General features: G+C 39.3%; 1 protein-coding gene across 1 annotated transcript in view; it reads left to right on the top strand.

Annotated features, from left to right (window-relative positions):
- The window catches only part of CFAP54 (cilia and flagella associated protein 54), a 311,880-nt gene extending 296,617 nt beyond the window's left edge, over nt 1-15,263 (top strand). The window contains 5 exon segments of the mRNA XM_054987752.1: nt 2,665-2,815; nt 8,825-8,931; nt 9,875-10,034; nt 13,675-13,752; nt 14,519-15,263. Of these exon segments, the coding sequence (XP_054843727.1) occupies nt 2,665-2,815; nt 8,825-8,931; nt 9,875-10,034; nt 13,675-13,752; nt 14,519-14,638 (616 nt within the window). The 3' untranslated portion in view covers nt 14,639-15,263.
- The last annotated feature ends 1,823 nt before the right edge of the window (nt 15,264-17,086 follow it).

Genomic DNA, 17,086 nt, shown 5'->3' with positions numbered 1-17,086 from the left:
GACAACATGACTGCCAAGGCTTATGTCAACAGGCAGGGAGGAACCAGATACAAATCACTCCACAGAGAAGCTACTGTCATCATGAAGTCGGCGGAGAGACATCTCGGATCAATAAAGGAAATTAATGTACCCAGACAAGACAACTCTGTCACCAATTGGCTAAGCAGGAAAAGGTGGATCAATCGGAGTGGATGTTGTGCAAGGAAGTATTCCAGCAAGTCTGCCACAGATTCGGAAAGGCAAAAATAAACCTGTTTGCAAGCAATCAAAACCACCAAATTCACAAATACATATCAAAGATGTCAGATTCTAGTGCGGACGCCGTGGTGCTGTACACCAGCGCACCTGACTTCGACTCCAGGCAGCCACCAAGGATATTGCAGTGCCTTGTTCCATGGCAGGAGGGGGGTATACTTCACCCTCGCTCCCTCTCAAACCTGGCTGACTCCCGGCTGACTCCTCCTGCTTCCAGCTCGTTGTTCCTTCCCTTCTTCAGCCCCTCCGCCTTGGCTTGGGTGTTTCTTTTCTTTCTTCTGTTGCTGGGTGTGGCAGGGTCTTGCTGTCTGTCTGGGCAGCTGCAGCTGAGCGGTGGTTGTCTGGCTGTCTCCCCTCCCCTTCTCCTGTTAAGCCTGGGGGCATAGCCTCAGACCCCGGACAAAGGAAAAGAGACCCTCAGCCTTGGGAAGTAGATGCTCTGAGTTGTGATTGGCCTCACTTGCTTCTGTATGCCTTCCCACCGATACAGTTAAAGCAAAGATTGGTACAGAAAATCATTGAACAGCGGGCGGAAATGATACTGATTGCACCCTATTCGTCTAGGAGAACTTGGTTCCAGGAGTTGGTGAGACTCTCAGTCATGGACCCATGGCATCTTCCTCTATGAGAGGATCTGCTGACACAAGGGACAATCCTACACCCTCAACCGCGCTATTAAATCTCACAGCCTGGAAGCTGAGTGTGGACAGTTGAAAGAGTTGGGATATACAGAGACAGTGATCCATACAGTGCTAGCGTCTATAAAGAGCTCTACAAACAGGAGCTACAATAACACTTGGCAAGTTTTTCAAGCCTGGTGCACAGTTAGGGGGAAAGATCCTTTAAAAGTCTCAGTTAGGGAGATTCTCTAATTCCTACAAGATGGTCCGGATAAGGGCCTTAGTACCAGCATCCTTAAAAGAGAGATGTAAGCTATCGTAGTGATTAGGGGTTCTAAGAAGGGTAGACTTCTATCCCAACACCTGCATGTTAAGAGATTTCTGTGGACTACCACACTGATCAATCCCCCAAGGGTGCATAGATTCCCCACATGGAATCTCAATATAGTTCTGAAAGTGCTAAGCCCATGGCATCATGCCCCATGAAGTAGCTGACATTCAAAACTATTTTTCTAATAGGCATTACCTCAGCAATATGGGTTTCTGAACTTAGGGCCCTATCAGTAGATCAGTAGACAAAGTCTTCTTAAGATCAGACCCAGCCTTCATTCCAAAAGTAAATTCAGTGTTTCATAGGAGTGAGGAAGTAGTTCTTCCATTTCTCTGTCCAAATCCTGCACATGATAAGGAAAGGGAGTGGCATTGCCTCGATGCTCGCAGAGCACTAAGCTTTTATATGGATAAGACTAAACAGTTGAGGAAGTCAGAGGAACTGGTTGTGTCATTCAGGAAGTCATCCCTGGATAACAGCATGTCTACCTTTTCGTTGCGCAAGTGGATTAGGGGGTGTATAATCTTGGCATATAGAGCCAGGAACCTAGAACCACCCCAGAGTATTACAGCCCCACTCACTGAGGGGAGCGGTAACTTGAACAGCATATAGATCCTTCCCCTCACTAGAAATGATATGTAAAGCGGCAACATGGAGGTTGGTGCATTCATTCACCAAACATAGAATAGACAAGATAGCCTAGGCTGAGGCGGCATTTGGAAGAGTGTTGCAACACATCCTCTAATCTTGGAGTCCATCCTACCCACAAGGCACACAGCTTTGTTATGTCTCAAAAGTACAGACTGCCCCATTCCCGGACCACCGGAAAGGAAGCTGCACAGTAAGTAAAAATAAATCTTCCATTTGCCTTGAGATGGTAATAATGCTAATAATAATGCTTACCATTTACATAACAAGTGTTCAGAAAGGACATCCAACATTGAATGCTATGAGAAACTGACCATCATCCAAAAGATAATGGCATTCCAAGTGTCCTATTGACCATGACAAAAAATAAAACAACACTTTTAAAAATTCCCTGTTAATGAAAGTAAGCTTTGGATTGCCATCTTGTGTGTCGCAATGTAACCCTAAACATGTTTACTCAGAAATAAGTCCCATTGAGCTCAATGGGGCTTACCTTCTAGTGCTTAGATTTGCAGCCTTAGCCACCAATATATTTTAAAGGAACCATGAAAAACAGGATTAGAAATTTTATCTTTACACTGTTTATAATTAATCATTCATTTTTTTCATGAAAAACTCCCTTATTGAGAACTTTAATAATAGTTTTCTATTGCACTGTCAGCATAAACTAATTTCATAGAATGTGTCACTCAATGAATGTATAGGGATCGTATATGATTTCTGTCAGAGGAAAAGCATTTTAAAAATTATAATGATATGCTTGGTTATATTTTTTCAGTCAACTTCAGAAGGTACTGGACTGCTACATAGACTGTCATCAACGAAGATATCTTCCTCTACTTCTTGCAGCTCTCAGATTGAAGGTTATTTTGACAACAAGGCAACTTGTACTTCCCTCAAAGAACTTTGTGTGCAGTGGTATCTTCCATCTGTGGAGAAATCATCAAAAGGAGAGACTATGGTATGATTTCAAAATAAAAATTGCCATGATACTTACTTTTGAAGCTAAGCAAACAAAATAATGTGCATATGCAGTAAAATATGAATGTAGGTGGTGCTGATGCTGTGTTATTTTCTTGCCAAACCAAACATTACAATTGAGCTATTTCAATTAATTCCAAATTAATTCAGCTATGATGTAAGATGCCCCAGTTAATCTCCATATCTGTATGTTGATTCTGCTTCTTAGATCTTTGATGGATCAGCTTTGAATATATCAACATGCATGAACTTTGAGGCTGATGAACCTGTCATACCTTTAGTAAAGTTGACATTAACTTGTGGGAGGATCTTTCTGGCCATTTCAAGCTGTAGAACTCTCTTCCTTAGGAGGTGAAATTGGTACCATCCCTGCAGCATTCTTCAGTGAGCTAAAGACATTTTTATTCTGGGAGGCTTTAGAATGAACTTTTGAAAGAAAGGGCTATTATTGTCTTCTTGTGTAATTTGACTGCTTTTTAAAGGATATTGGATGACTGACAGTTGTGTTACGGTATTTTAACTAGTATATTTCAAGTTGTGATTGTTCAAGTTCTGCAGGAGAAGGCAAAAAGGTGAAAACTATATATTTATAAAGAAATATGAATTAGAACAATCTTGAGCCAAAGAGTCATTCACGTTTGTTGCCTGTTCCTGTGTAGTAAAAATCTGTTGTTATTTTTGTAAAGGAGACCTAGTTCAGTGCTAGAGCACATGCTTATTTTCAGAAGGTCCCAGGGCCAGTTCTTGATATCTGCAGTTAAAAGATCTCAGCAGGGCTGGGAGAGACCATTGTGTAAGACTCTGGAGAGTTGCTGCTGGAGTAGGCTGTTCCAGAAATCCAGTAGAATTAGGGAGGTGACGTCTATATGCAGAGAACCTGCATCCATTTTGCCATTAGTAGTCAAGATTACTTTATGTTGAATACTCACATTTCTTTGCCCATTTCCATAGCATGAGGTAATGATATTTTATAACTATCAAATGTTCCTGTTTCAGTTTCTTCATTTGTCATGCCACTGCTATTCTGATTTTTGAAGAATTGTAGTGTCAACACTTGTCCATGTACTTGCAATCCAACAATAGTGGGGTTCAGTAAAATGTGGGTGTTGGTGGCACTCAAAAAGCACATCACAATAATCAAGGAGCAACTCTAACAATTGCAGACCTTTGAAATAAGGCCATTACATGTGCCTTGCATAAGTGTACTGGTATTAATGATGGAAAGACCTCTTTAGAATTGCCCTTTATATTGTGCCTTGGTCAGCAATGCCAGCACATAGCTTCATACTTTGTGACATAATAGAGAATGTGTGGTGGTGTAACAATTCCCTAGTGTCACAAGGCTTCATATCACAAGGATTATACATATGAAATCAGGTGAGAAAAGAACACGTGGTTCAAAGCATGCCCAGATTTTAAGAAGACAGCCCACTTATAAGCAATTAAAGGTGTATGGCTGACTATGAAGACTACAACTAGTTTACTATATTGAACGCATTTGGAGTAACAAGGTTTATGTAAAACTAGAGGATGATAAATCTATGTTATATTTTTGTATTCACTGAAGATAGATCAAGATAGTGCTAGTCTGTCTGTAGCAGTAGAGAAGCGCAAGAGTCCAGTAGCACCTATAAGACTAACAAAATTTGTGGTAGGGTATGAGCAGGGGTGTAGACTTGCCAATTTCCCGGGGTGGGGGGGGCTGGGGCTGGGCCAGAGGCATTGCTATATCAGGCTCTTAAAAGAAATGCGGCCCAGTGACATCATAGGGAGGAGCCAGTGACATCACAGGGAGAGGCTTCTATTGCCACCATCCATGGAGGTGGGGCCATGGGGGAGGGGCTCCCCATAAACATAGGGAGACCTGGGCACCCATGGTGACTCCCCTAACAATGCCCCTGGGCTGGGCCAAGCCTAGGAAAAGGTGGAAGTTGGCCAGTAGTTATAGTGCTGTCTCAGCGATCTGCTGTGTCGTGTTTTTGAAATTCACTTTTAGGATAGTGACTTTAAGATCTACAAATATACATACCATTTGTATAGGACAAACTAATGGTCACAAATTTGACACTAAGAAAGGCAACACAGAAAAGCCTGTAGGGGAACATTTTTTAAGTTTTACTGGACATCCATTTACAGGAGTCTTGATTCTGCCTTATTTCATAAGGATGACTTAGTACTGAAATTTACTAAATTGCAGCATCACAGATGCCTTCATTTGGTAAATGCATGGTTGAAGTCTGAACCAGGGCAGAATACAAAACAGTTGCTGTGCACTCGATTTCTGAGCAATGTACAGAGTTCAGAGTAGTAGCAATCTCCTTCTTTTCATTTCAAGCTCATATCCTATAAGTGAGTACAAGCACTTTTGAGGCAATTCAGAAAATGCTAGTCATGATGACCCCAAAGAAAATTCACAGTTATACTACCTAGGATTTATATACTTTGCTCTTTCTTAGCACACTGCTTAAAAACCACCTTAAAAACACAGATATTCAGAACACGCTATTAACAAAATCACATAATTAAGTGCACATTCCTTGCCAATGTTCTCTCTGGGCTGCACACAGGGCAGACAGATTCCTATCTTCTGATCTATTCCTGAGGAGGAAGTCCTGAGATTAGCAATCTCAGGATTGAAGTGAGATTAGGAATCTCACTGAAAATTGCCAGTGAGGGGAACTCACCACCTCCCTAGGAAGGTGACTCCACCTTTGAACTACTCTGACCGTGAAAAGTTTTTACTAATATCCAGCTGGTACCTTTGTGCATTTAATTTAAGACGTTGCTTCGAGTCCTATCCTCTGCTGCCAACTGGAACAGTTCCTTGTCCTCCCCCAAATGACAACCTTTCAAATATTTAAAGAGTTCAATCATGTCCCCCCTCAATCTCCTTTTCTCCAAACTAAACATTCCCACGTCCCTCAGCCTTTCCTCGTAAGGCTCAGTCTCCAGACCTCTGATCATTCTTATTGCTCTCTTCTGCATCCTCTCAATTTTGTCCACATCCTTTTTGAAGTGAGGCCTCCAGAACTGCACACAGTACTCCAGGTGCGGCCTGACCAAGGCAGTATAGAAAGGGACTATGGCCTCCTGTGATTTTAGTGCAATGGCTCTTTTGATACAACCCAAGACTGAGTTTGCCTTTTTTGCCACTGGATCATACTGACTGCTCATATTTAGTTTACAGTCCACTCTTACTTCAAGATCTCTTTCGCATACACTACTACCCAGAAGTATATCCCCCATCCTGTATTTGTGCTTCACATTTTTGTGGCCCAGATGTAGTACTGTGTACTTATCTATGTTGAATTGCATCCTGTTCACAACTGCCCACTTCTCCAGAGTATTCAGGTCTTGTTGAATTTTAACTCTGTCTTCTTGGGTGTTTGCCACTCCTCCCAATTTGGTATCATCAGCAAATTTAATGAGTAGCCCGTTTACCCCTTCATCCAGATCATTGATAAAAATATTGAAAAGTACCCGGCTCAAAGCCGAGCCCTGTGGCACCCCACTGGACACCTCCCTCCAATCTGATGAAACGCCATTGACCACCACTCTTCAGGTGCAGTCCTCTAACCAGTTCCCTATCCACCAAACTGTCCTATAGTCCAGTCCGCAGTTTTCCAGTTTACCCATTAGAATGTCATGGGGAACCTTATCAAAAGCTTTACTGAAATCCAGGTAAATCACGTTGACAGAGTTCCCACGATCCAGTAAGCTCGTCACTCGATCAAAGAAGGAAACCAGGTTGGTCTGACAAGATCTGTTGGGGACAAAACCATCATCTGCATATTTCATACTGTTAATGTTCCTTTCATCAATTTTCACTCCACCTTCTTCTAGATCTAATCCAGCTTTCCTTATGATATACTCTGCGTAGAGGTTGAACAGGTAGAGAGATAATATGCATCCTTGTCTGACACCTTTGCCAATTGGAAACCATTCCTCATATTCTCTCCTGACTGTAGCCTCTTGTCCAGAGTGCAAGTTGTGCATCAAAACAATCAGATGTTGTGGCACCCCCATTTCTTTTAACACTCTCCATACCTTTTCATGATCCACACATACAAAAGCTTTGCTGTAATCTATAAAACACAGGCTGATTTTCTTCTGAAATTCCCTGGTATGTTCCATTAGCCATCGTAAATTTGCAATGTGATCTCTTCCTTTTCTAAATCTAGCTTAAACATTTGGCATTTCTTGTTCCATATATGGTAAGAGTCTTTGCTTTAGAATTTTGAACATCACTTTGCTTGCATGGGAAATTAACACGATAGTTGTTGTAGTCTTTGGCATCCCCCCCTTTTTTGGAATTGTAATGTAGACTGAGCATTTCCAGTCTGTAAGCCATTGTTTTGTTTTCCAAATGTAAACTGGAGCCAAGCAATTATGTTGCAATTATGTCCAACAGAGGCCTTGCAATCTGACTGTTCCTATATTGAAAGTGGGTGAAGCCAACAGGGTTAAGGACTAAGCGGCTTAGTGTGGGCCATAGCCATAGTTATTTTAAGACAGTGTATAAATTCTTTTTTATATAAAATTTATTTTTATAAATATAAGCAAAACAAAAAAGAAAATAAAAATGATAGCATAATTAAAATTACATCAAAAGAAAGAGTAAACATAACAAACAATATAAATAACTCAGATTTTTTTATATCCAGCACATATCAATCCTTGAATCTGTTTGGTGTCTGTCAGAAAAGAAAGTATAGTCTCCAGTATTCAGATTTTTGATCTTCCAAGCATCTTCCAGTTGTAACATTTCCATATAATCAAACACATTTGGGGGAGGTTTGCCTTCTTTGGTTTTTTTCACCTATCTTTTTTTTAGACCCATTACCCCATTCATGTTTCTGAAGATCATTATCTTCTTGAAAATCTAAAATGGTTTGGAAATCATCTTCACAAAAAATTTCACTTGCATTGTTTGGTGCATATATTGCTCCTAGTTTGTAAATCTTGCCTTTCAGGAGCTTGATTTTAAAAATCATATATCTTCCGTCAGAGTCTCTTAATTCTTCTGTAACATTTATTTGTAACTTGTTTATATAAACCGCAGTTCCTTTTTTAAATTATAAATTCTTAATAAACACACAAATATATAAGAGCAAAAAACAGGAACAAAGCCCCAAAGAATCATGGAAATTGTAACATGAAACAAGACGGTGGACAGTCCTGTGCTTCATCTGCCATTGTAACTCAGTCCCTCATGTGAGTTTGTCACTGGTTGCCCTCCCCAGCCAAATCCAGGGGGGCTTTAGCCCTTCAGACCACTGTAGTTCACTGGTTGCCTGGGGAGCTCAGCCCCCCTGGCCAAATCCAGGGGGGCTCAAGCCCCTCAGCCCCCCCATAGTTTACGTCTATGGGTATGAGCTTTTGTGAGTCACAGGCATCTGAAGAAGTGAGCTGTGACTCACAAAAGTTCATACCCTACCGCAAATTTTGTTAGTCTTGTAGTTGCTACTGGACTGTTGCTTTTTTCTACTGTATTCATTGAAGTTAGTTTTAAATATTAAACTTTAGCATTAAATATTAATACTTAAGTATTAATACTTAAATATTAAGTATTAAACTTAAAAGATGTGTTCCATGTTTATGAGATCAGGTGTTCTTGGAACAATGCTGTTCAAGGGGACAGTAAATTAAAGTGAGATTCTCAGGACTGGTCCCTTGGTGATCCAGGTGCAGTTCTAAGGATAGCTCCCCCCCACACTGCAGATGGACCAAAGGCTGTCAAGAAACAATAGTGTCCAAACATTTCCAAAGGTAAAGGGGCAAGACCTAGATAATGGCTGTTAGATACTGCTTCCCACATTCAGTTCTGTAACCAGCAATGCAGAAAGCTACTAGCTGGATATAATTTAACAGATTAGTTTCTTTTAGTTCTTAGATTGCAGCATATATAAGTGTGATGGACAAAGCAATAAAGATATTATCCTTGAAATAGCAGTGTTATTATATTGCCTGTATTTTCTTTATTCTGTAGGTTTTGTTTGTTTATGCATACAATATAAAACCAGTCAAAATTATCAGCATCACAAGTTTCCATTCAGACAGTGTGTTTTGTGGTTATTTGTGGATTCCACTGAACAGGTAACTTCATCCAGTCTTTTCGATTTTTGATGCATATTTTATTGTAAATGAGAGAACAGTTTGATGTGTTTGCTGTGAACGTTTGTATAATAACTGTTTATTAGTGTTTGAAAACAATGACTAATATCCAGAGGCCCACGTGCAAGTGAAAAGCACTTTCACACTTGTGAGTGGGGTTGCTGGTTCCTCTCATTCTCAGCATCCCCATCATGCTGTTGTGTGCACTACTTTCTGACCTTTAAGTTTGGCGTTTTGAGGGCTTCAGTTAGATGGAGTGGACAAAATAGACTCTATGTGCATGTAGAATATCGTATGTAGTTCTTTGAATCCCAGCCAAAAGGGACCCAAAAGGGAGATCAGTTGTCACTGTGGTATAGTGAGCAAAATCTGGTAGTAACATGGAATAAAACAAAACAAAATATTCAGGCTTGATGTCTTTCAGCATTCCTGACACCTGATATCTAATTGTGAAATAGGAATATAATAGGTAGCATATGTGAGACTGGGACAAATGACTAGAAAACCTGATGAAGGAATATTGCCATTCTAGTACAAAAGCCATTTTATGGAAACATCCAGAGATTTTCTAATGAGAAACCTAATCTATGTTGAAAGAAAAAAAGCATGGTATAACAGAAAAAAATGTTGTGGAACTGGAACATCCTACACTGGAGGAAATAAATAATTATAAATAGGGAGAAGCTTGCCCACGATTGTGAGCTTTAACTATTGCTCCAGCATCATGGAGTTACTCCATGGAAGAGCAGCTTCCACAACATTGCCTGTGAAGAGCTCTTAAGGAAACCATCTTAAAACAGAAGGCAATGAAAAGGGAAAAACCCAAAGGCTCTAATGTTATCATGTAGTGAAGTAAGATTTACTTCAGATTTGTATAATATTTAGAATATCATTCTGTTGTGCTAACAATATTTTATTCTTTTAGCGTTGTTGCTGTACGTGAAAAATTGTCTAATCTGAAGCAAAAAATTGAAATGTTAATGCACTCAGCCATGATTCCTCATAAGTCAAGTGAAACACACAGTTTTATTTCACCAAAATCCAGAAGTACTATCTCAAGAGTGGTGATTGATAAAAAAACAGAGGTACATAATTGACGGTCCTTGGATACATGTGGCTTCTTTTATTGGTCAAGACATCTCGCATCTTCATCTTTTCCTATTGTCTTCAACTTTTCCTAGCATTATGTGACCAAAGTACAATAGCCTCAGTTTTGTCATTTTAGCTTCTAGGGAGAATTTAGACATGATGTAATCTAGAACCTACTTATTTGTCTTTTTGCCTGTCCATAGTATCTGCAAAACTCTCCTCCAGCACCTCATTTCAAATGAGTCAATTTTATTCCTGTCGGCTTTCTTTAATGTCCAATTTTCACATATGCTTAAGGCAGAATTAACCACTCTTATGAACCTTAAACACCTTCATGTTGCTTACTCTTGTCTTTTATATTTGTTGTGGAATACCCATATTGTGGTGGAAAAGCCCCACTGATTCATGAGCACTGCCCTTTCTTGCCCTCTGGGGTGTTTAGGGATAACCAGTTGGCAGTCTGAGTCTCTACCTGATTCATGCCACCCACATGGTGTGCACCTGACACTCAGAGGACTTTTGTTTCTTTTCTCTTGAGCTCACAGTACCACTTGGCCTTAGTGAGAATGGCTCATGGCTCCCCACTTCCCTGTGCAGGCTTGCCACTCTGAGCCGTGTCTTGAGCCCAGTCTCCTGCTATCCAGCACCTGGTTACTGCAGGGATTGTTTACTATGCTTGTGCACCACTGGGTTATTAGCCAATTGCCAACCGACCACACCCTTCCTGTGGCATCTGTTTTAAATAGTGTGGTCACACTGGAGTGATTAAGCAGTGAGAATCTATGTGGTACAGAGAACGGCTAACAGCATTTAAGAATTAAAAAGCATTTATTAAAGAAAAGAAAAAAATTCAAACTCACACAGCATCACAGCAAGCAAGAGAAGCAAAAAAAAGAAAAGAGTAAAACTGCAATTTCTTTATCCCTCCCGCTGTACATGGCTTAGAGCTTCTGTTCAGACAGGCTTTCTATCTGAGAAAGTTCCAGCTTTTTGAGGTGTCCTCATACTTTAATAGGTCAGGCCTCCACCCTCCACACGATCAATGGCCACCACCTGCAAGGGGCCAGCTCTCAACTTCTTCAGCTTCAGCTCAAATCAGTCAAAGAGATCCTCCTCCCTGTGCCAGGGAGATATTCTCTATTTTTACCCATCCCTGGGCAGCTCAAAGGTGCAGTTTGTTTCCCAGTTCAATTCAAAGTGCTAGTTATGACCTTTAAACATCTTCATGGCATAGGATGCACATATCTGAAGGACCACCTATGTGCTAGTTATGCCCCCTAGCTGTCACTTTCTTTATTCCATTTCTTAAGGCTGCCCATTTAACATCTACCAAAGCCCTTCCATTTCACTAGTTGTTTTCACCCTATGGAATGGGCTTCCTGAAGAGATAGGGAGGGCACTGTCCTTAAAGGTTTTTAGGAGATGCTGTAAGGTTGTTTTATTTGCTAGGACTTTTAGTGGGATTTGAGCTACAGGCATTTTCCTGGATGTGCGGTTGATAGGTAATTCGATTTTATTATAGTAAAGATTATTTTAATTTAAAATTCTAAGCTGCCTTGGGCCACAAGGAAAAGGCAGGATATGAATATATTAATAAATAAATATGTTCTCTTCTGAATTTGTCTGTTGATTTGTTTAATGGTGGTGGGCAGAAAACAGTGGACTGTTTGAAAACTAAGAACTTTCTTAAAATTTACCATGTTCGTCTTCAATAAAAAGTACTCTGTAGAAAAGTACATTTATTCAGCATGTACCCACCATTATCAGTGTCATACCAAAGTTGCAGGGTCAGATGAAAAAGCAGATGCAGAAAAAATTTTAGTTGCAGAATACTTTGATATATTGTGGGTATTGGTTCTTTGTGTCCTAGTCAAGCTGGGGTCATGGACAGCTGTATGCAAATCTAGATTAGAGACTATGTTCATCTTCAGTTCCCTGAAGGGCTATAGCTTGAGCTGCATTAATCAACCTCAATTTATTCAAATATATAGTATTTTGAATTGCATTTAAAAACTGTATGCCTGCCTTGGTATGAAATGGCCACTGGTTTCTAAAAATGGAAATGTGGCATAAAAGCTGCAGCAGATTTCATTTTTAAAATTATTTTTGTCAGCACCATTTTCCTAGTCTTCTTAACAAGATTGAATAAAGTTTTGTTACCAAAGAAATCAAGAGACAGCTGATGTGCAATATTGCCTCTGCACAACTGCTGCTTGATGAATGTCACGGCAAAGCAGACATTTATTTTTAACGTAGGAGACCTTTATCGGGTGACAGTTGTTCTTTGGTATCTATTATAATAAATGATTAATGATGCACATGCTGTCATTTCCCCTGATGGATATTATGACAGCACAGACAATAGCTAACTGCTTTCATTACTGCAAAACTGTATGTTAAGTGTCTTGAAATACAAAATCAACCAGTCATATAGTACAGTAGTTTTAAATGGAAGATAGCCCTGCTTTTTTGAGCCTGTTTTAGTTCACTGAGGAATTTTATACATATGTATTGTCGAAGGCTTTCACGGCCGGAGAACGATGGTTGTTGGGGGTTTTCCGGGCTGTATTGCCGTGGTCTTGGCATTGTAGTTCCTGACGTTTCGCCAGCAGCTGTGGCTGGCATCTTCAGAGGTGTAGCACCAAAAGACAGAGATCTCTCAGTGTCACAGTGTGGAAAAGATGTAGGTCATTTGTATCTACTCAGGAGGGGTGGGGTTGAGCTGAGTCATTCTGTAAGAGTTTCCCAGGGTGTGGAATGCTAATGGCGGGAGGCTTCACTGAATCCTGAGAAGGTTCTTTTGCATATGGATTGGTGCTTGATGTGCTAATCTTCTCTGCAGGGCTATTGTCGGGTGTGGAGTGTTTTGTTGGCCTGGTGTTTTTCAGAACTGGAGCCCATGCTCTGTTCATTCTTAAGGTTTCTTCTTTCCTGTTGAAGTTTTGCTTATGCTTGTGAATTGTGAAGCCATTGAAATTCACAAGCATAAGCAAAACTTCAACAGGAAAGAAGAAACCTTAAGAATGAACAGAGCATGGGCTCCAGTTCTGAAAAACACCAGGCCAACAAAACACTCCACACCCGACAATAGCCCTGCAGAGAAGATTAGCACATCAAGCACCAATCCATATGCAAAAGAACCTTCTCAGGATTCAGTGAAGCCTCCCGCCATTAGCATTCCACACCCTGGGAAACTCTTACAGAATGACTCAGCTCAACCCCACCCCTCCTGAGTAGATACAAATGACCTACATCTTTTCCACACTGTGACACTGAGAGATCTCTGTCTTTTGGTGCTACACCTCTGAAGATGCCAGCCACAGCTGCTGGCGAAACGTCAGGAACTACAATGCCAAGACCATGGCAATACAGCCCGGAAAACCCCCAACAACCACAATTTTATACATATTTTCGTTATTAATTTGAGTTAATGGGATGTGCCGAAGCTGAGCAATAGGATTGGCTTGGGAAGTAGTGCTGCAGTGGTATGGGAGGGCTCATAGGACTATGTCCTAAACAACTAGGGATTAACACGCTGGCACTTCAAATTGTTAGAACAAAAATAAGCATCTTTGAAATACAGTATTTTAAAATCATACAACAACTGCATTTGCTGTCTTCCTTTGATATATTCAGGAAATGGTCAGGCAGTGTTTATCAGAAATCAAATCCTTGTTGTCTGTTGGTCCAAATCAGTCAACTCCAATCATTGAGGTAAGTTACTGAGATTTTTAAAAATTAATTAACCAAATAGTATACATCATACATAGTGTTACCATTATTTTTTAAGAATATACACCTCCACATCTAAAAATATTTGTATTGGCATGAATATTTATTCTATTTATTTATTGCCTGCAATATTAGTCCTTCTTTAGGCACAGAGCACGAAATAAAATCAGTCATGTTTACAGTATAAATTGTTCTAAATTTAATATATTACTTCAATAAAAATCCTGGGATGATGCTTTTACATTTTCCCTAAAATGTTCTTTTAACTGACATTTCCTAAAATGCAAACACTTCCCTGATGGTTTTGCAATGGGGATTGCTAACTCTACCCTTCTTCCTAGACATTTTTGCCTTGAGAAATTAAATATCCTTTTTCTGACCTGAAGAAGGGGGAAAGTAGGTGCTGTTGCATACTGAATAATTTCCTGACCCTTCTCAAGCTAGGAGGGTGCTCTGGTACCCAGTGGTGCAGGCAAGAGAGGCTTCCAGAGGAATCTTCTCTTACGCTCTGGTGATAACGGCCTTGCTATCTCAGGCTCTGCTTTCCACTGATGACTTCCTCACAGCCTGCTGGTGTTTCTTTCTAAGCTCATTCATGCCCACCAAGGCATGATGTTGTTTTAGTTGCTGACCAATGAGAATATCCCTCACAGGGCCTGTCTTGGGTTGCTTGCAGAACTACACATTTACATTTCTCATTCTGTTAAGATAATCTGTTTTGCTTAGTTCGTTTTTTTTCTTTGTACAGATCCCATTTGATATCACCTTACCAGCAATAAACAATTTATGGAAATTATTTGATCCAGCTAATGGGTGTGTGATAACAGCAGGGGGCATTTTCAACTGGATAGTTTCTTTGCTCTCTTAAGCGATCTTTCAAAACGAAAATGTATGTGCATTTTATGGAGTTTGATCGTGTTTTGGAGTCACATCTTGACATAGTGAAATAGATAATAAATTGCTTGTTATAGGAGACGCTCCTCTGTTTTTGATAAAATATATTAAGTAATAATACTTTAAGAAATACATATGTATGTATTGTTGCACTTTGTAGTGTATAACAATATTTTTCAACTTAATTTTCTTATGTTCTTATGACTGTAAAAGGTTTTAAGCATTATTCTTTGTGAATTGCATGATTCTATTTGTTTCACTGATATGTTTCTTATAATAGAACTAAATTAATTTTGCCTTCTGAGATATTACAAGATTTAATAGTCTTCTGTGATCAACAAAAATTTGGTTTGATTTTTTTAAAAGTTAATACATTAAGACTGTTTTACCATTTACATTAACTAATTAAAAATAAATAATCTAAAATCAGAAACAATGCTTACATCAATTTATTTGTAAATATGCAGCAAAATAGTAGCCTTTAGTGAACTGCAGCATTTCACTGTATATCTTTTATTGACATCTGTAAAACTTTAGATGTGTGCCTTTCAATTTTTGCTTCCTTTGTAGTCTTGCTTGATTAAAAATAACAGGCACTATATATGTGTTTTTTCCACTTATTTTGGACAATATCAAACATTAATTATGGGCATTTTGCTTAAAATATGGGAAATCATGAACAGAAAATACTAGGATCTTACAATTAAGGGTGTGCAGCAAAAAAAAATCGGGTTTATCACTTCAGGAAACCCGAAACAGGTTCCCTCCTCCCCCTCCCATCGGGAGAAATAAGCAGAGGGGTTAGCTTAAATCCCATCTGGTTCAGCTGTCTGGTAGGGAATTCCCCGTCAGACAGCTGATTCGGGGGTTAAAATGCCCCTTTCCGTGCTGCTGCGCAGCGGCACAGAAAGAGGCATTTTACCCCTTCACTCAAAGCTTCCCGAAGTGATACAAATCACTTCAGAAATCTTTGATTCAGTGTTTCCAAAACGGACCTGGCACACTGGGGCTGATTCAGAAATCACGAATCGGATTTGGGTCCGATTTGGGTATTTTTCCCGAATCAGAAACCCGAATCGCACAGCCCTACTTACAATAGCACATAGATTTGGAGATTCTGACATTCGCCACACTTGGCTTCACAAGGATTCTAACAGAGAGCAAACTTGCTTTCTTCTCTTTGATTGACATAACTGTTATTGGTTAATAGAGGAACCATATATCTGCAGTGAGTTTAATTTGCAGCTTTAGAGTAAAGTTGGCTTGATGCTATGGATACCATACTTCCTTTTTAATGCTGAACATGTACCAGATCCTTCTGATGGTGCTATCTCCTAGTCTGTTACTTCTTTTCTGGCATTTTCATACTGTATCAAACTGTCCGTCCAACCTAAATTTCCTAACATGGTAGTTCCAACCCAGTAATTTCACATAATTGCAAAGTTTATTAATATACTTTACTGCAGGAAGGTTGAAAGCATCATTTGTTAGATTTTTTGGTGGGCGAGCCTTTCTTTCAGGCATTGTAGATAAGATATATAGATCTTCAGTTGTGATATTTATGTGTGCAAGATGGAGTTGTAAGTGGATTGCAACAGGTTGCCACATGGAAGCTGTTATTGTTATCCTTTACAAGAATCTATTTTGATACATGAACTATGCTTCAACTTCTCTTTAAGAAGCCATTAAGTAAAATCAGTAATTTAAGGTGTTTCTATTGAAAACTGATTGTCTAAAAGAGGACCAATTCAGCTCAAATGCATAAGGTGCAAAGAAGCAGAAGATTCATTACTACAGAAGATTCAGCACAAGATTCGATTTTTTTAAAAAAACCCTTCCTCTACTTATTTCTGGTGTGCTCTGATAAAAGTGTTAAACACCTCATGTTTTTAAGATAAAAGGGATAGTAGAAAAGTCCTTTTCTCTATTTTGGACAGATGCATCAAGAATTATTTATGCACCATAAACAAAAGGGCATAGGTCCCAGTTTAAAATTACCTTTAAATTTTATCTCAGGAATATTGTATGTTTGGATTAAAATTACTGAATACATTTGCGCGCCTCAGATTAAAAGGTATTTTAGCAATTAAATAAAAGCCTATTTTAGAAAAGCTTGTTTTGTACAGTAATCATTGTACTTATCACAACTGTTGAAATCATTTTAAAAGTATATAATTGTCAAATTTGTTTTTAAACATCTGCTTTTAAGTTTTTTAATGAAATAAGAATTTTATCACACCTCTCAATGCTGCTGCAAAATTGTAATGCTGAGATTTTGACATCACTGTAACCATAGCAACCAATGTTCCTTTCGTAAACCCGTGATTAAGAATGCACTGCAAGTTCTAGAAGAAAACTTGGAAAATATGTTTTTCTTTTGAGTAACTATTTTTTAAGATTAGGTAATAGAAATTCTTATGTT

Source organism: Eublepharis macularius, chromosome 9 (genome assembly GCF_028583425.1).
Source record: "Eublepharis macularius isolate TG4126 chromosome 9, MPM_Emac_v1.0, whole genome shotgun sequence".
NCBI classification, from domain to species: Eukaryota; Metazoa; Chordata; class Lepidosauria; order Squamata; family Eublepharidae; genus Eublepharis; species Eublepharis macularius.
The sequence above is the reverse complement of the archived record's forward strand: the minus strand, read 5'-3'. Positions and strand labels throughout refer to the sequence as shown.